We start from the raw sequence: 19,439 nt of genomic DNA on the forward strand, positions 1-19,439 counted from the left end.
ACTGCCCCCCCCCCCCCATCAGCCTGGTCGCCCCACGCAGCCTGGTGTTCAGTCGTTTGGCGTCCCTCACTAACACCCCTGCCAGCCTAGTTGCCCCATGCAGCCTGCTGTTTGTTACTGTTACTGTGACAGCGTCCCGGCAATTTGCATATTCCTCTATTATTAGTATAGATAACCTCCAGACTTTTTTTTTTTTACCCCCAAACTCTTGTATTTTTTTTTTTTCTTCATTATCTCTAGTTCTCCTACTTAGGTGATACAGCTTGAACAGGTGGTTGAGAAATTGTAAAACACCTTGGAATCTTTAGCAGTTAGGAAGAACAAAGAAATATAAAGAGAGAATGTATGGACAGGAACAATTTGGGAATCTTCAATACTTGGAAATGATTCTTGAATTGGTAGAAACTGGGGTGGTTATTAACACATGTAGATGGTTTAGTTAATACAAAAATGTTTAAGCTGCTGAAAACATTTTGGGTATAGTTCATGTTTGGATGTCTTTGGAGGACAATAAATATAATCCAGATATTATGGGGCCTGTGTGAAAAAGAACTTAGGGGTAACTGCCAGGACAGTTAAGCTAGCAGATTCTGGAATGTTTATTTTCCTGTGTTCAGGGTGGGGTTTTGTTTTTGTTTTTGTTTTGTTGTTGGTTGTTTTGTGTGTATGTGTCTTATTTATTTATTTTTTTATCGATTTCAGAGAGGAAGGGAGAGAGAGAGAGAGAGAAACATCAATGATGAGAGAGAATCACAAATCTGCTGACTCCTGCATGCCCCACACTGGGGATGGAGCCTGCAACCCAGGCATTAGCCCTGACCAGGAATTGAACTGTGACCTCCTGGTTCATAAGTCTATGCTCAACCACTGAGCCATGCTGGCCAGGTTTTTTTTGTGTGTGTGTTTTTTTTTTTTGAGAGAGATTATTTTGACATCAAGTTTTAGTACTCATTTTTTGTTATATTTTCTGATATTTTTTTATTTTACTTAAAGTTACTTTATTAGTCTGTTGGCTTCACCCTAATAGCAATTACTGTCCACTTAGTATAATGTTATAAATCCAATCCAAAAGGATTTTCAGTTATTTTCCTAGAGAAGCAGAAAATAAATGTTACTCTATTTCACTTATTTGGAAAGTAGACTTGATGGAAGTTAACCTTGAGTAGAAAACCAAATTCTTAATATCAGCAGTAGTAATCTTATCAATTCAGATCTATGGTTTTGAATATATCTAAACAAAGTCTTGCTTACCCTACTATCCATTTTAAATTGTGAGTCATAATTCAGGGATAATACTAGATGGTAAAATAAAGCTGTATATTCTCTCTAAAAGTATTAAAAATATTTTCCTTTTCAAATTGGTTACTGCAGGGAGAAAACAAATCACTATTGAGTGAAATCAATTCACAAAGCTTATTGTTTCATTTTAATTAGCACTTCATTTAAATAAATTTAGTAGGTCTGAGATCGTGGTAGGGAACAACAAAAAGCCAAATATACCAAGATGTCAAATTATTCAACAGATAGGTTTAGAATTCCTGCTTTTTTCCAGGCATTATACTAAGCATTAGCAAAGATGTATTAAATCTCCAAAAACTGACAAACTATTAATGTTAGTTGATAGAATAGGAATTAAATATGGGAAAGAGAAAAGTGGGCTGGAATAGTTAGGAAAGCTTGCAGTGATAATCCAGATAGTTTATTTTGTTGATTTTTACTTGTAACCAGCATAGACTAAGATTAATAAATTTCATAAGCTTTAATTTTATTTGCAGAGAGGGTAGAATGACCTAAAGAAAACTGGCAACTGCTTAATAATTTGGATTACATTTTAATAGTCTTGTTAATCGAAAGTTATTCAGGACCTTGTTTTCTAAATTCTATCGTACTGCCCATTGGCATTCTAGTTTTGGCACCAGGGTAGCATTCCACTGCCATTTTGTAGTGCCCTCTAAATTTTTTCTTAATATTGCTGGAAATATATCCTATTAATCAATCTCAGACTATTTTGATGATTTTATTAGAAGCAGAATAAGCATAGTAGTTTAGCAAGATGGCTAGAACTTTGACTGTGTAACATCCTTTTGTTTGAAGGTGATGCTGTGGAACCTTCAGAAAGCCCGGCCACTCTGGATTACAAATTTACAGGAGGATGAAACAGAAGAAATGGAGAGCCCACAATCACCGGGTCAGCTTTTAAATCCTGCTCTCGCCCATTCTGTGTCTGTGGCATCATGTGGCAATATCTTTAGTTGTGGTGCAGAAGATGGAAAGATTCGAATCTTTAGGGTAATGGGAGTCAAGTGTGAACAGGAATTGGGATTTAAGGGACACACTTTGGGAGTATCCCAGGTCTGCTTTCTGCCAGAATCTTATTTGCTGCTTACTGGAGGGAATGATGGGAAGGTAATGATGTGGGATGTAAGCAGTGAAGTTGAGAAAAAACAGAAGAGTCCTACAAAACATACCCACAGGAAAAGCACTAAAAGGGCTACTTATACCAACCAGGGTGGAAACACTAATACTTCAGTAACACATGAAGAACAGGGCAAAATTGTACCAAAGCTAAGTATTGAACATGGAGAAAAAGTGAACTGGCTCTTGAGTACAAAAATAAAGGGTTGCCAAAATATATTAGTAGCTGATCAAACTAGTTGTATATCTGTGTATCCCTTAAATGAATTTTAAATCCAATAAAAACATTTGAATAACTGCAGTCAACTTTTTGGGTTTAAAAAAATCTTGTTTCTTTGTTTAAACTGTTTGTCATATGTAGAATAATACCATTCCATTGTATAAATTTTAAGACATTTGAGCAAAAGAAGATAATTGGGTAATACTTCATATAGTGAGTGACATTAAAATTTAGGGGAAGGGAACTAATATTAGCTCAGTACTGAACATATACCAGTGATTTTACATATATTTCAGTTTTTATTCCAAATCAATGCTTTCCCCCTTTATTTTGGCACAAGAATTGAGACTTAGAGATGTTAAGTAACTTGAAAACCCAGGAAACTTGCAGATACAGTTACTTGCCTGCAAAGGATCTCAGTTGTCTTGTTAAGTCTCCTACCTTAGGGAAGCCCACATCCTGACCCAAATGTGGTCACTACACTAGTTAGAACATAGTTATTTTGGATTCTAGGATGCTATGAAGAGCCTTACCAGGCTGGAAGAGGAAACTTGTTATTGTTTGTTTTGTGTAAAGCCCAGAAGGCTTTAGTGACAATTTACCTTGTGCTGTTTCTAAGAAGGTTTTAGAATCAAATCAGTTTAGTATATTTGCAGCAATCCTGGCCATGATGCAGGTAGGACCAAGAATAAACTGAAGTCACAAATAAGCTCAAGATAATAAGATAGAAAAAAGACAGAAGAGGTAGAAAATAGAGGCCAAGATAGAGTATCAATAGTAAACTTTTCATGGCCTGGATTGCTGTCTTCCTTGCATGTTCTTTTGGCTTCTGCTTATACATCCTACTCTTATATTCAAAGTTTTGAAGAGAGAATCTGATTGGTTACCATTATCCTTGTTTGAGGAAAACCCTTTAATAAGCTTCATTTCTGTCAGAACACTTGTTACAAGTGACAGAATTCAAAATTGAATTGGTTTAAGGGAATAAAAAGGAATTTATTGATTCACATAACTGAGAAGTCCAATGATAGCTGACATGTACTACTGGGGTAGCTACGCTGATAGGATGTTAGTCTATAGGTGACCCTCTTTGTGGAAAGTTTTCTTAGAGGTGAAGAGGTAGAATCCTCACAGTAATTTTGAACCTGGAACCAGTCATGCCTAAAACAAGTGTACTCCTGGAGCCTCTTTTTTTTAAAAAAAAAAAGCTTAAGCTATTTGAGCTAGATTTTTTTAACTTACAACTAAAGGAGTCCATTAATTGGGCAATCAGTAAATATTGTTTAGTGATTTCGCTTGGAATTTAAAGAAAGGAGAATATCTTGGCCCTAAAAAATTTATTGACAAAGGACCCTGGCTTGAGTACTGATAGAAACAAGATTCTAATCCCAAGACTGGGCAACTTTCTTGGCCATGTTGGGCTTTAGTTTCCGTATTTGAAAGTGAAGGGTTTAAATTAGATACCCCTAAGGGGATATGCCACTTTTTATTTATTTTTTTTGATATGCCACTTTTTAATGAAAACTTAGATACTGATATCATATCCAAGAAACTTAGCAATAATTCACATTCTTGCTCTTGACCACCCAGTTGTGACTTAATACCACCCTCTCTCACTAGTCTGGTGATAGGAGCTACAACTGCAGAAGACAGGCCCTTAAGCCATGAGCAAGGCTTATGGAGGTGAAAGTCTGGGGCCAAGTGGGACTTTGTGGCTCAGTCAGGGATCTGAGCAGAAGTGGGTTTCCTTTGTAGCCAACCCTCTTCCTGTGGGGTGCTCCCAGTGGGGAAGATAGCCCCTTCCACTGGGCTAAAGTTAATGTTTCTTTTATCAAGTTAATTTTAAAGTAAGTTGCCAGAGGGATATTGTGGAAGAGTAAACAAGGTACCCTGCTATCACCACCAACCACATAGGCCATATCCCAACCAGAGGAGCAGAATTTTTTTTTAAATATTTTATTGATTTTTAGAGAGGAAGGGGGAGAGAGCTGCCTCCTGCACACCCCTACTTAAAAGCTTCTGCACGGCCAAAGAAACAATTTTCTTTTTAATATATTTTCATCGATTTCAGAGAGGAAGGGAGAGGGGGAGAGAGATAGAAACATCAATGATGAGAAAGAATCATTGATTGGCTGCCTCTTACATGCCCCCTACTCTAGTGGGGGGATCGAGCCCACAACCCAGGCATGTGTCCTTGACCAGAATCGAAGCTGGGACCCTTCAGTCCGCAGGCCGATGCTCTATCCATTGAGCCAAACCATCTAGGGCCAAAGAAACTATTTTCAACAAAATAAAAAGGCAACCTACAGAATTGGAGAAAATTTTTGCAAGCCATGTATTGGATAAGTGGTTAATATCCAAAATTTATAAATCATACAGCTGAATAGAAAAAATCTTATGCTGAAAAAAAGGACATTTTTTCAAAGAAGATATCCAAATGATTAACAGTGCATAAAAAGGTGCTGAGCATCACTAATCATCAGGGAAATGCAAATCAAAACCAAGACCAATTATTACCTCACACCTGTAAAAATACTACCATCAAGGAGACAAGATAAGTGTTGGTGTACATGTGGAGAAAAGGAAACATCTGTGCACTGTTGGTGAGATTTTAAACTGGTTCAACCACTGTGAAGGACAGTATGGAGGTTTCTCAAAAAATTAAAAATTAAAACTACCAAACAATCCAGCAATCTTGGTATATATTCAAAGGAAATGAAGACATATGGCCCAGCCGGTGTAGCTCAGTGGTTGAGCGTCACAGTTCGATTCCTGGTCAGGGCACATTCCTGGCGTCCAGGAGGCAGCCAATCAATGATTCTCTCTCATCACTGATCTCCCTTTCTCTCTGAAATCAATAAAAAATATATATTAAAATAAAGACATAGCACTCCCATGTTTATTACTTTTTTAAAATCCTTATTGTTGAAAGTATTAGATATTTTCCCCTTATTGCAGCATTATTAATAGCCACAATATGGAAACAATCTAAGTGCCTCTCATCAAATGAAAGGATAAAGAAAATGTGATACACACACACACACACACACAAATGGAACACTATCCAGCCATGAAAAAAGGAAATTCTGCCATTTGCAGCAACATAGATAGACCTTTAGCACGTTATGCTAAGTGAGATAAGTCAGAGAAAGACAAATACTGTATGACACCTCATGTAAAATCTAGAAAAATCGAAATCATAAAAGCAGAGAGTAAAATAGTGGTTACTAGGGGCTCAGGTGTGGGGGAATGGGAAAGATGTTTAAAGGTACATGTTTGCAACTAGTAAATAAGTCCTGGAGACCTAAAACACAGTACAGTGGTTATAGACAAAAAAACTATTATAAGTATTAAACTTGCTGAGACTAGGTTAAGATCTTAATTGTTCCTAACACTAGAAGTTATAATTATGTGATACAGTAGAGGTGTTAGCTAACACTACAATGTCAATCATCGCAATATAACTATCAAATCAATATGTTGTACACCTTAAACTGATTTTTTTAAAGGCTGCTGTTATAAAAGTAAGTCTCAAGACAAGTGTCTTGGTGCTCTTTCCAAACTTACAACCTCTCAGTGCCCTTGTATGTGGAAGATTTGGAGCTTTCACATCATTAATGTTTGTCTTGTTTAGATTTATCACTACGAATTTTTCACTTAAAATAAGAATATTTTTCCTTAGGTTTAACAACTTAATGCGTTTTCCACCCTTTATTTTTGTAGTTTAAAAGTTAGGATGTTAAGCCCTAGCCATGTAGCTCAGTTGTTTAGAGCATTGTCCTGATACACAAAGGTTGAGTGTTTGATTCTCAGGGCATGCAGGAATCAACCAAGAATGCATACATAAGTAGAATAACAAACTTCTCTCTCTCTCTCTCTCTCTCTCATTAATGAATTTAAAAAATTAAAGTTAGGCCCTGGCCAGTGTTGCTAAATGGTTAGAGTACCGACCTGTACAGGTTCAATTCCCACTTAAGGGCAGGTACCTGGGTTGTATCTGTGGGAGGCAACCAATTGATGTGTCTCTTATGGATGTTTTTCTCTCACCCTCCCTCCCTTCATTCCACTCTCTAAAACTCAATGGGAAAATAAATCCTTGAGTGAAGACTAAGAAAAAAAATTTTAACTTAGGATATTAGAAATAATACAAACGAGTTATAACTGGGCAGACACAGGTCCTCCAAACCTAATAGAGTCACTCAAAAAAAGTGTCAATAAACCTTCTCCCCAGGGTCCCATTATCAATTTCCCACTCATCAATAGCAGTAGCAAAAGTAATAGGAAGAATTTATCTTGTATGACATGTTATATGGTATCTTTGGTTTGAAAAAAACTCAAAATATAAAAGTTTTAAATGGCAGGTGATTTATTTTAATCTAAAATTTACAAACTGAGAATGCATAAACCAAGTGATGGATGTAACTCATTTAGAGAAAAGTTGTATATGAGTCATAACTCTGCCCAAGGTAGTATCAACTTGCCAAATTCAAAAGAACCTTCTTTAAAGCAGTTAATGCTAAATCCATGATGTCAGAAGTGATTTAGTATCAGCAAAACAGCATTAGCCATCATAATACATTAATGTTGACAATTTTATTAGTTGTAATTTGGGTTGTATTTAATATGTAGATTTGTTTTGATTTTATAGTTGCATAAGAGTTCTAAGAAGTTTATGCCTAATACTGGGTTTGACATTAAAGCAACATTATACTAAAGTAATTTTAGTATAATAATTAAAAATAATAAATCCTAGAAGTCTAATAATTTTTTATTTTAAAAATACACAGCACTGAAGCTTGAGTGCGTGGACTTGTAGATAATGTCCCGGAAATCCTCTTTAGTGGCCTTTAGCATCTCCTGTTAAGACTAGGAGTGATGTTGCTGGGGAGCGTAGGGAAACAGCAAGGCTGGAACAAATAGCTTGCTCTGAAAGAAGGTATTCTAGAGAAGCACATGAATTTTCTGTATAAATTCTAAGGTAGCTAGGTAGGGAAACTAGTCACATTATCAATAGGAGACTTTGGGATCAAGAATGAAATCCAGCCCGGCCGGCATGGCTCAGTGGTTGAATGTTCACTATGAACCAGGAGGTCACGGCTCGATCCCCTGGGGCATGCAGGAGGCAGCTGATCAATGACTCTCTCTCATCATTGATGTTTCTAGCTCTCTCTCCCTCGCCCTTCCTCTCTGAAGTCAATAAAAAATGTTTGTTTTTTAAATAAGTATGTCTTAAGGTATGGATTTAAAAATATATATCTAGATGCCTGGGTCCTCTAAAAAATCTGAATCAGTACAAGTTATAGAGGTTTAATATTTACAGATGGGGAAGAGCGACCAGGGAGAGCTCAATGAGGGGAAAAGGAGACATGTAATACTTTCAATAATAAAGAATTTAAATAAAAATATTTACAGATCAATTCACCCTTCAAAAATATTTTAAAATCTGGATTATATATTTTTATTGATTTGTACATCTGTCATAATGGCCAATATTTTAAAAAATGGTGAGAACACCAAATGCTAGTAAGGATTAGAGAACTGGATCTATAATTTGTTGCTTGTGAGGATGTAAAATGGTACAGCCATTCTGAAGAGGTTAGCAAGTTTCTTATAAAACTAAGCATGCCAGTACTGTATGACCCAGCAATTGCACTCCTGGGCATTTATCCCAGGAAAAAAACATGTTTGCATAAAAACCTATACATGGATATTTATAGCAGCTTTATTTCTGATAGCCCCAAACTAGAATCAGCCCAGATTCCTTAAACAGGTTAATGGCTAAATAAACTGTGATAATATCCACTCAATGGAGTACTGCTTAGAATAAAAAGGAACAAACTGTTGGTATATGCAGCCACCTGGATGTTCATATAGATTTTCGAATTTATTGCATGAATTTGTTTATAATATCCTCTTAGCTTTAGCCCTGGCCAGTGTGGCTCAGTTGGTTGAGCATCATCCTATGCACCCAAAGATCACAAGTTTTATTCCCAATCACGCACATACCCAGGTTATGAGTTAGTTCCCCGGTCAGCGTGTGTGCAGGAAAGCAACTGATTGATGTTTGATGTTTCTTTCTCCCTTCCTCTCTCTCTAAAAAAATCAATAAAATGTGACTTTATTTAAAAATATATCCTTTTAGTTTTCATTTTTTTTTTTTTTCCTGTAAGCAAACAGCAGAATTAACACAACATTTAGCAACTCCACACTGGCCTTTGTTACACCAAGGAAGAGTGATAAATTGAACAGGCACCGACTAATGGATTTCAGATAACCCCTCACCCAGCCCTACAGCTCAACAGGAAAGGGACTCCCGATTGCTTTTCCAGTGCTGCTCTTCAGAGGATACGCCTTTAAATTCTGGGTTCTTATATTAACAATCTGATGACCACATCATAGTACCAAAATAGCCCCCAAAATGGAGTTCAAATTTGATCAAAACATAAATCCAGGGTGCGTGGCCCTGTACAGTTATAAAGGACAGGTAGAAGGACAAGTCACCCTACAGCTCTATCTGCTCAGGTGTCGCCTGTGAGAGTGGGAACAGGCAAGAGGAGAAATCAACATGCATCACTGAGCTTGAGAACACTGCCTGGGCCCCGGCGATGTCTGTCTCCTGGCTTTCCCCTGCTTCCCAGCCAGCTGCTCAGAGCTTGGGCACATAGTCATCCCATTCCGCCTGGTAACACGTGCTGGCCACTGGGGGCCGAGGTCGTACTTTTTGCGGAAAGATGCCACCTTGAATTTGCCACGGTTGTCTCCAGATCGGTTGCTGAGAACGGGCTCGTCACACTTCAGCGGCTTGGCCTGCTGGTAAACCAGCCAGACGTAGCGGTGAAGGCCTGTGCCCTTGGGAGGCCCGGAGCCCAATAATCAGAGAGGACGGTGCCACTGCTGATGTCGTTGCCCTTCGTGTTGACCACCAGGAAATGGTGCCATTCCCTAAATGTGGGGTCCTTTCTGCTTGGATCATCTGGGTCTGTAAGGACCAGGGTGTAGAGTTTACTTGAATCAAGGCCATCCCATGAAATACCAGTGGGCCGGTTCTTAACCTGGGTGGGCGTCAGCACTTTGCCCAGCTCGGCGACCTCCGCCCCGGAGTATTTGACCTGCAGCGGGTGCTTCGGACCCTCGTCCACCTCCTGCAGGCTCAAGGGCCCGGACCACTGGCTGAGGTCCACCGGCATCGCGCGGCCGAGCGGGGACTACCGGGGAGACGCGGGGGAACCAGGCGCAGGCCAACAGCCCCGACTCGCAGCGGTTCCCAAACAGACCGGAGACCCCTTTTAGTTTTCTAATACCTGTTTACATGTATAGTGATGTCCTCTTCTTCAATCCTGTTATTGCTTATCTGGTTTCTCACTTTTAGTACTCTTATCAGGAGCATGTCTTCCCCCCCTCCCCCCAGGAGCATTTCAATAGTAATAGCCTTTTCAAAGAACCAATGTTTGCCTTTGATAATGCTATTACTTAGCTATTTTCTGTTTCTCCTTCAGTCTATCATCTTTAGGTTTAATTCTTTTTCTAACATCCTAAGATGAACACTTAGCTCACTTACTTTTCAGCCTTCTTTGCATATATGCATTTATATTAAGTGTACAGAATAGACAAATCTATAGAAACAAAGTAGGTAAATGGTTGCTAGTGCTGGTGACAGGGAAAAGGAATTAGGAAAGAATGGGGAGTGATTGTGATGATGGTAAATATGCTAAAACCTCTTGAAATTTATATTTAAAACGAGTCAATTGTGTGATATATGAAATAAAGCTGTTAAAAATACATACTGCCTGATCCCATTTACAAAAAGTTCAAAAACAGACAAAACTAATAACTAATGTACTAGTATAATGAGACATAGTGGTTACCTTTTGGGAAGATAAGGAGAACAATGATTAGGAAGAGTCCCAGGGGCTATGCCTGCGAGAGTCCACGGCCAACGTGGCTTTCGCGGGTTCAAAGACTTGGAGGAAGGGCTGACGCACAAATGATACACAAGACGAAATATTATTTTGAATACTGGGGGAACCAGAGGACAACTTAATCATGGAAGTCAAGTTCTCTCTGTTGCTCCTTTCCCAACTGCTTTTATTAGCTAGAATACACAATTGCCTTTAGGAATGCAAACAGACATATCAATGGTAATGTTTAGTAAACAGTAAGATTATCAGGTTTTGGGAGAGTTTGCTTTAGGCCATTGAGTCAGCAGCAGGTAATAAAATGTAGATATTCACCCTGTGAATATCAAACGGAGTCCTGGTCAGCCTTCTGCCAGACTCCTCACATTTATATCAATTACTGTTGATCTTGGTCTCCAGCATATGCCAATTCTGGCAAGTTGGTAACATTCTGTTTCTTTTTTTTTTTTTTAATTTTTTTTAAAATATACAGAGAGGAAGGAGAGGGATAGAGAGTTAGAAACATCGATGAGAGAGAAACATCGATCAGCTGCCTCCTGCACGCCCCCCAGTGGGGATGTGCCTGCAACCAAGGTACATGCCCTTGACCGGAATCGAACCCGGGACCCTTGAGTCCGCAGGCCGACGCTCTATCCACTGAGCCAAACCGGTTCTGGCAACATTCTGTTTCTTGATTTTGGTTAGGGTTACATGAGTATTCACTATGTAATAAGTCATTAAAAGAAAACACATCATTTCCTCTCCACCCTCAATATTTCTGACACCAGATATGTGGGTTTTTCACATCGAGCAATTCTCCAGTTCTCAGAAGACGCTGGCTGGGTATCCTACAATTTACCCCAATTTTCAACAATTTAACCCAACTGACCAACAAAAGACCTGAAGCATGGAGGCATGGAACAGACTGATATACCCTGATGTAGGGTTAGGAGGACTGGAAAAGACAAACCAAATAAGTTATATACTTACTAGAGGCCCGGTGCACGAAATTGTGCATGGGTACAGTCCCTAGGCCTAGCCTGCAATCAGGGCCATCTCGCCACCACCCACCCCGGTTCCCTGTTCACCATCTGGCGATGGGAGCCTGACGGCCAGGGGAGGGACTGAGAGGTCAGCCGTTGCTGCCTCTGTGTGTGGGGCGACCAGCAGGGCAGGGGCCTCGGCCTGGTGCTGCCTGCATCCCCTGCCACCCACCGCAGTTCCCGTTCTTCACCATCAGCAAGTCAGAGCCTGCCGGCTGGGGAAAGGGACCAAGAGGTGGTCAGTGTACCTCATGGTTGTTCTGCCATTATGATCACTGGGCTTTTATTATCTAGGACAGTGGTCGGCAAACCGCGGCTTGTGAGCCACATGCGGCTCTTTGGCCCCTTGAGTGTGGCTCTTCCACAAAATACCACGTGCGGGCGCGCACGTACAGTGCGATTGAAACTTCGTGGCACATGCGCAGAAGTCGGTTTTCGGCCTGGGTGAGTCTATTTTAAAGAAGTGGCGCTACAAGAAGTGGGGGGTGTCGGTGGGTCAGGCGACGGGAGACGCGGTGCAGGCGGGCCGCGGGATACGCAGCGCGGGGGAGGCACACGCGATTCATGCACGAGTTGAGTGAGCCAGTCAGTCAGCAGTCTCATTGTGCAGTGGTTAGTGCTAGTCATGTTCGCAAATCTCGCGCGGGTGACAAAAGTACCTACTCGAAGCATAAAGTCACCTGTATTTTTCCAACCAGCTGCAAATCCTACAGGTATTTTTGTCATCAATTTAAGAATTGTAATTCTTTTGTGTTGGTGGCTTTATTATTATAAAATGAAACACTTTTTTAGGTGCCCTGTTTGAGATGGCTACAAAGAAGAAACAAAAGATAAACGGAAGATGAAAACGGTGAATTTAAAGTTGAATTTAAAGTTGAATGTACCTACCTATATAGTTTAAGTTTAAAAAATTTGGCTCTCAAAAGAAATTTCAATCGTTGTACTGTTGATATTTGGCTCTGTTGACTAATGAGTTTGCCGACCATTGATCTAGGATATGCATAGCCCATGGACACAGGCAATAGGGTAGTGAAGACCTGGGAGGGAGGGAAGGAGGAAGGGAGGGGATGAGAGGATGGGGGCAACAGGGTAGGGATGGGAGATATCTGTAATACTATCAACAATAAAATATATATTAATAAATAAATAAAATGGAAGCTCCCATAAGAACCCCACTGTCAAAAAAAAAAAAAAGAACCCCACTGTCTGTATGTCTATACATATATAATAAATGTGAAAGTAACACATTTTGGGGTCAATGGCTGATCTTGCTGTAAGTACGTGTAAGTCTTAATTTGATGTACACCAGAAGCAGGACCTAAGGAGAGAATTACACATATTTTGTGAGGTGATTCTATTGACAGGGAACGGCACCAGATGTTAGACCTCAGTCCTTGAGTTCAGCTAAGAAAAGAACTCAGAGCCAAGGAACTCAAATACAACCAAAGTTTATTTAGAAAGTCACAGAGGTAGCCCTGGCCAGGTAACTCAGTTGGTTAGAGCATAATCCTAATACACCAAGGTTGCTGGTTCAATACCTGGTCAGGGCACATACAAGAATCAACTAATGAATGCATAAATAAGTGGAACAACAACTGGATGTTTCTCTCTCTTTCTCTCCCTCTCCCTCCCTACCTCTCTCTCAGCTGTGTGGACTCCGGGAAAAAGCTATAGAGGATTCAGTATTATTAGAGGTTTCACGACATCCACTGGGAGTCTTGGAAAGTATCCTCCACAGATAAGAGGGGGGTGGGCCCCTACTGTATATTATTTTCAGGGTTACAACATAATGACCTGATAAAAAAGTATATCTTGAGTAATTATCAAAACAATAAATCTAGTTAACATCCATCACCACACAGAACTACCAATTTTTTTTCTTGTGATGAAAACTTTCAAGAACACTCTTAGCAACTTTCAAATATACACTGAATGGCCAGATTATTATGACCACCTGACGTTTGTAGGCAAATTAGCTATAATTTCATGCTGAAGTTGCTAGAGGGCCAGACCATTATAAATAGGGAGGCAGGTTGTTTACCACAACAGAAGTGATTTTTTTCTGAAGATATGTGTAAACAATGCAATTTAACAGCCTTTGAACGTGGAATATATTAATTATAGACTTCATACTGTTCATTACATCCCCAAGACTTTTTAATATCTGGAAGTTTGTACTTTCTGGTACATTTCACCCACCTTCACCAAAATGGTAAATTTTATGTATATTTTATCACAATTTAAAAAAACAACACCACCCCAGAAGCCCCACAGTAGACCTCTTCTCACATTTCATAGGCCAGAATTCTGCCACCTGCCCATTCCCAGACCAATAGAAATAGCAACAATAATAAAACTAATATGATTGGCTTAGTCTAAGATTCACTCCCCTGTGACTGGGGAGAGGCCCAGGCTTTCCTGAAGCACATGGCTTCCCGGTACTTGAACAAAACTTGGGTTCTGTTAATGAGATAAAAGTAGATGGGGTGGGAGGAGGGGAGGATGGCTACTTGGTAGGACATGAGACCCTAGCAAGGTTTTTCCCACTGAGGCAAGGAGCGACTTGATTCCCCAAGTTTTCTAAAGATTTATGTGAAGCTTCCTGACTCTAACCCCCAGGAGTCCAGGGGGGGGATTAGAATGCTTCTCATATCTGTCCCTTTGTCTTTCCACTCTTTGTAATCTACTCCCTCATCACCTCATATCTGACTGTATAGCAGTGTTCTGAGGGGCTTGTCTGCCTCTGGTTTCATTTCCACTTAGATCTGTCCTAAACACCACTAATTAACTTTACAGAACCTACATCTTACCTATATGTCCTGACTGGGAAACTTCCTACCAGGCTCTCTAGAACCATTCATTCTTTTGTAATCCTTGATTTTTTTGTCTCCTTACTAGTATGCTCCTTATGACAAGGGTTTTGCCTTGCTCATCATTGTATTCTCAACACCAGGAATAGTGCTGATCATTCCTAGGTTTTATCCATTCAATTGGTATTTATGGTGTTCGGTAAATATTGAATAAATATTGAACAAGTAAATAAATTATTCAATAAATAAATAAATCCACGCCCTTGATTTTTCCGTTTAAATGCTGTTTTTCTTTTTCTTACATGAATCTTATGCTGAGACATACCCACACAATTTTCCCTAACCATTATTTACCTTGCCACCTCTATAATTTTGCTCACACAATTATTCCAGTTTGTAACACCTTTCTCTTTACTTTCTGATAACTAAAGACTTACTTTTTCCTTTAAGGCAAAGCCCAAATCCTACTTTCAATGTGAGCGTTTCTGAATTACACAAGGCTTCCGTGACCTGCTCTCCTCTATTATTTTCATGGTCTATACCTATTTAGCACACATTTTATACACATTTTCTTTTTAAAATTTTTTTTTATTGATTTCAGAAAGGAAGGGAGAGGGAAAGAGAGATAGAAACATCAATGATGAGAAAGAATCATTGATTGGCTGCCTCCTGCACACCCCACACTGGGGATCGAACCTGCAACCTGGGAATGTGTCCTAACTGGGAATCAAACAGCAACCTGTGTGCACAGGAGGACACTCAACCAACTGAGCCACACCAGCCAGGGTCACATTTTTAAAGTAAAGTCCTATCTCCCCAAGTAGAGTTTGAATCCCTTAAATTCCGGAATCCTGTGTTATGCCTGTTTTTATTTCCAATACCTAACCTAATACTAGAAGCTCTCAATAAATGGTCTGGGGCTTTCTTTAAACCTAATTTAGATGATAATTGAATAATGTTAAAATTTGAGTTATATTTCCATCAAACTTAATCCTGGTATATGTCTACCTTTGTGTATCCATATATACATTTACCAGAACATACTAGAACCACAATTACATCTGTTTTTTGTGCTCTGTTGATGTACTACAGCTCATTTTTCAAAGGCAAACATCATAGTGAATTCCAGGACACCTGCGTCCACACGATCATTTCTTTGAAACTATATTTGGATGTACAAGCTATTAAAAGCTTCTTGTACTGAGTGACCTTTCAGGCAGAATTCAGATCTAATACTCACGCTGGTGCTGCCTGTTGCTGAGTGGAAGACAGCAGGAAATCCTGGATTCAAACCTCTATTGGGTTTTTGTTTTGCTTTTGTTTCCTTTCATTTTGCCTTAAGAAGATGAACAATGAAACCGCAACCCTGATATCCTTGAAAGAGACAATGAAAAGGTTGCTAAGGGCTACAGGGAGGGAGCAAGTATAGGCCTTCTTTACTGGGAAGGTGGGTTAAAGAAGTATAAGGATTAAAAATAGGCAAAGAACTATAGACATGCCAATTAGACTTCTATGTCTGTTAAAGTGGTTTAAGTCTTCCAGGTTAAAAGAAATATGTAAGTTAATAATAAAGAAAAATGTACTCCCAGGTACAAGAATTCCATTAAATTAGTGCATGTGCTATATATGGTAGGTAAAAATAAATGAAATGTGGTTTCTGCTCTGAAGGTACTCACTGCCTGTAGGGATAACAAAAGTATTCAAAAATACTTAAAATTTATTGTGATTGGCCATATAATGGTCATGTTCCTAAAGGGCTATGAAGAGAGGATCAATTAATTTTGTCTTTTATACTAGGAAAAGGAATTCTTCATAGAGAACATTTAAGCGAGATCTTAAAGTGTGAGTAGGAGTTTATAAGAAAAATATGGAAGGGAACTCTAGACTGGAGAAGCAGTATATGTAAGCCATATAAGCTTGGAATCGCATACCGTATTCAGTCAGCAGCTAGATGTCTCAATGATTGGTGACTAGGCTGTGAGAGGAGTGGCAAAAATGGGAGCACAGGGTAAAGGACTTTATGTGTCCTGCTGAGGAGATACAGCTTGGATCTAACAGTATCACTGGGCAAGTCAGGGTGGCATAAAAAGTTGAAGGACATGATCCGAAGTGTGTTTCAGGAGCATATTTCTAGAGGATGGATTGGATGTTGCAGAAATTGATAGCAGGGATCCAGCTAGGCTGCTGTAATCCTAGGTCTCTCTTCCTCTCCCTCACTTCCCCCTCTCCGAAAAAAAAAAAAAAAAAAGTACAAGAAAAAAGACTCTGAACCCCTCCCTCCAAGAGCGTACAATTTTGTTCATGAAAAACTAACTCAAAATAAAGCAGTAGGTGGGAGTGACAGGTGATAGAGGTAGTCCTTGTGAGAATAAAGTATGCAGGGAGGAGATCTTCAGGTAGACAGTCTGGGGATTCAAGCAGACAGTGGACTTTGAGCTTATCCTTAAAGGAAGGATAGCATTCAAACAGAATAGGGTAGAGAAAGCAGTCTTATTAAATACTGGTTCCAGCACTAGCTAACTATATGACATTAGGTCTCAATTTTTTTAAAAAATATATTTTCATTGATTCAGAGAAGAAGGAGAGAGAGAAAGAGAGAGAGAGAAACATCAATGATGAGAGAGAATCATTGATCAGCTGCCTCCTGCACGCCCCCCACTAGGGATCGAGCCTGCAACCCAAGCATGTGCCCTGACTGGGAATCGAACTGTGACTGCCTGGTTCAGAGGTCGACATTCAACTACTGAGCCACACTGGCCAGAGAGGTCTCAATCTTTTTGATATTTAGTATCTTTATCTGTAAAATAGTAGAAACGACTATTTCACTTCTTATGGTGGTTGTGAGACTCAAAGTAATGCTTGTATAAAATACTATTTTTTTCTTTTTAAAAAAAGATATGTTTTTATTGATTTTAGAGAGAGAAGAATGGAGAGAGAGAAACATTGATCGGCTGCCCCTACTGCCCACCACCAGGTATTGAGCCCCCAACCAAGGCATGTGCCCTGATTGGGAATTGAACCAGTGACCCCTTGGTGCATGGGACAAGGCTCAACCAACTGAGCTACTCCAGCCAAGGGCTGTATAAAATACTTTTTAAAAATATATATATTTTATTGATTTTTTTACAGAGAGGAAGGGAGAGGGATAGAGAGAGAAACATGGATCAGCTGCCTCCTACACACCCCCTACTGGGGATGTGCCCGCAACCAAGGTACATGCCCTTGACTGGAATCGAACCTGGGGCTCTTCAGTCCACAGGCCGACGCTCTAGCCACTGAGCCAAACTGGTCAGGGCTATAAAGTACTTTTTAAAGTATAAAGTACAATACAAAGATAAAACATGACAAATGAACTCAAGTAGACAATTCAAAAGTTTGGCAATATAAGGAATGCAAGAACTAGGATGATGGATAGAGAGAATGGCAAATAGCTACCCAACTTTGGTAGTGGTTGTAAATAATACATTCTCATCTTATTGTGAGAATGGCATGGTCATTCTAAAATTGAACTTCTTTTTTTTTTTTTTAAATATATTTTATTGATTTTTTACAGAGAGGAAGGGAGAGAGATAGAGAGCCAGAAACATCGATGAGAGAGAAACATTGATCAGCTGCCTCCTGCACATCTCCTACTGGGGAGGCAGCCCAAGATGAGCTGTGGACAGCAGTTCTGGCACTCAAGTGAGTATCCAATGAGAAATCCGACGCTCCATCCACTGAGCCAAACCGGTTTCGGCTAAAATTGAACTTCTTAATGTGGTTCCAGCAATGGATTGTGAAGAAATCACATATTCTTAGGTTCATTTATTCCAAAAATATTAATTTGTTTATATGCCAGGCACTGCAGTACTCATCAACAGTTTCTTGCTTGCCAAAATCTTACTAACACAAAGATGGATAATATAACTCCTCTGCCATTAAGAAATGTATAGTATGGGTGGCTGGAGAACTTAGGTATCCAGTTTAGCGCAGGTCTTATTTCTAACGTGTTTTCTAAAATACAAGAGCTGGTTCTCCTAGTGGGTTTGCACTTCTTGGAGCTATCCTACTAGAACTTATTTATATTTGAACATAAAGTATTCTACTGCTTTAGAAGCTCTCCCCTTATTTGTAGGTTCACTTCAATGGAATTAAATATTATATACAGCTATGTCATGGAAGTACTCATCTGCTTGCACACTCGTGTGCTTGAGAAGCTGCCAGACCTGGTGAGAAGTCTTCCTACCTTAGCTTCCGTCCTTAGAAGAAAAGTCAAGAACAAGCGCATTAGAGTCGTATGGGAATCTGTCCTGGAGGAGTGTGGGCTGCAAGAAAGAGATACCACAGCACTTTGTACCTTCTTTATTGCACATGGTAACAAGGCAGAACACTACAGTGCCAAAGTGAGACAGATGTATATCAGGGATGTCACTTTCATGATCACCAACATGGTAAAGAACCAGGCTCTGCAGAATGCTTTGCTGATGGCTGTCCAGCTCATTGAGAAGGGGAAAGCAGTGACAGCCCCTGAAGAGCAAAAGTCATCTCTAAAAGAGTTGATGCCAATTGTCAAAAACTAACCTGTTCCCTTATGACATAGCAATTCCACTTCCAGTAATTTATCTTGCAAATGGGAAAAAAATATGTATATACAATTTTGCTATGGACTTACGGTATTTTTATTATAGCAAAAGTTGGGAGAGTATTAGAGAAATTATGATAAATTGATACAATGGATATTTCTGTATAGTCATATAAAAGAATGAAGAAGCTCTTTGGGTTTGGTTCAATAGATAGAGCGTCTGCCTGTGGACTGAAGGGTCCCAGGTTTGATTCCAGCCAAGAACACATGCCTAGGTTGTGGGCTCGATCCCCAGTAGGGGGCGTGCAGGAGGCAGCCGATCAGTGATTCTCATCATTGATGTTTCTTCCTCTCTCTCCCTCTCCCTTCCTCTCTGAAATCAATAAAAACATATTTTAAAAGTAAAATATGTATTTCCAAAATGTATTGTTAAATGGAAAAAGGGACAAACACATATGTATATATACACATACATAAGCTAATATATCCATAAAC

General features: G+C 39.5%; 2 protein-coding genes and 1 pseudogene across 3 annotated transcripts in view; 2 read left to right on the forward strand and 1 right to left on the reverse strand.

Annotated features, from left to right (window-relative positions):
• The window catches only part of WDR53 (WD repeat domain 53), a 26,977-nt gene extending 24,252 nt beyond the window's left edge, over positions 1–2,725 (forward strand). For both annotated transcript variants that reach the window (XM_014459216.2, XM_023757309.1), the window contains exon 2: positions 2,095–2,725. In XM_014459216.2, coding sequence (XP_014314702.2) covers positions 2,098–2,688 — 591 coding nt within the window. In that variant the 5' untranslated portion in view covers positions 2,095–2,097 and the 3' untranslated portion in view covers positions 2,689–2,725. The remainder of the gene's footprint in view (positions 1–2,094) is intronic.
• A 6,172-nt stretch (positions 2,726–8,897) lies between these two features.
• On the reverse strand, positions 8,898–9,858 carry LOC102421893 (annotated as a pseudogene).
• Positions 9,859–15,728: 5,870 nt separating this feature from the next.
• On the forward strand, positions 15,729–19,209 carry SMCO1 (single-pass membrane protein with coiled-coil domains 1). Its single transcript, XM_023757295.1, has 3 exons — positions 15,729–15,806; positions 18,024–18,064; positions 18,498–19,209. The coding sequence occupies exons 1-3, from the start codon at positions 15,729–15,731 to the stop codon at positions 18,940–18,942; spliced, it is 564 nt and encodes a 187-aa protein (XP_023613063.1). The 3' UTR covers positions 18,943–19,209.
• Positions 19,210–19,439: the final 230 nt, after the last annotated feature.

The sequence above is a fragment of the Myotis lucifugus genome, unplaced genomic scaffold (assembly GCF_000147115.1).
Source record: "Myotis lucifugus unplaced genomic scaffold, Myoluc2.0 scaffold_105, whole genome shotgun sequence".
NCBI classification, from domain to species: Eukaryota; Metazoa; Chordata; class Mammalia; order Chiroptera; family Vespertilionidae; genus Myotis; species Myotis lucifugus.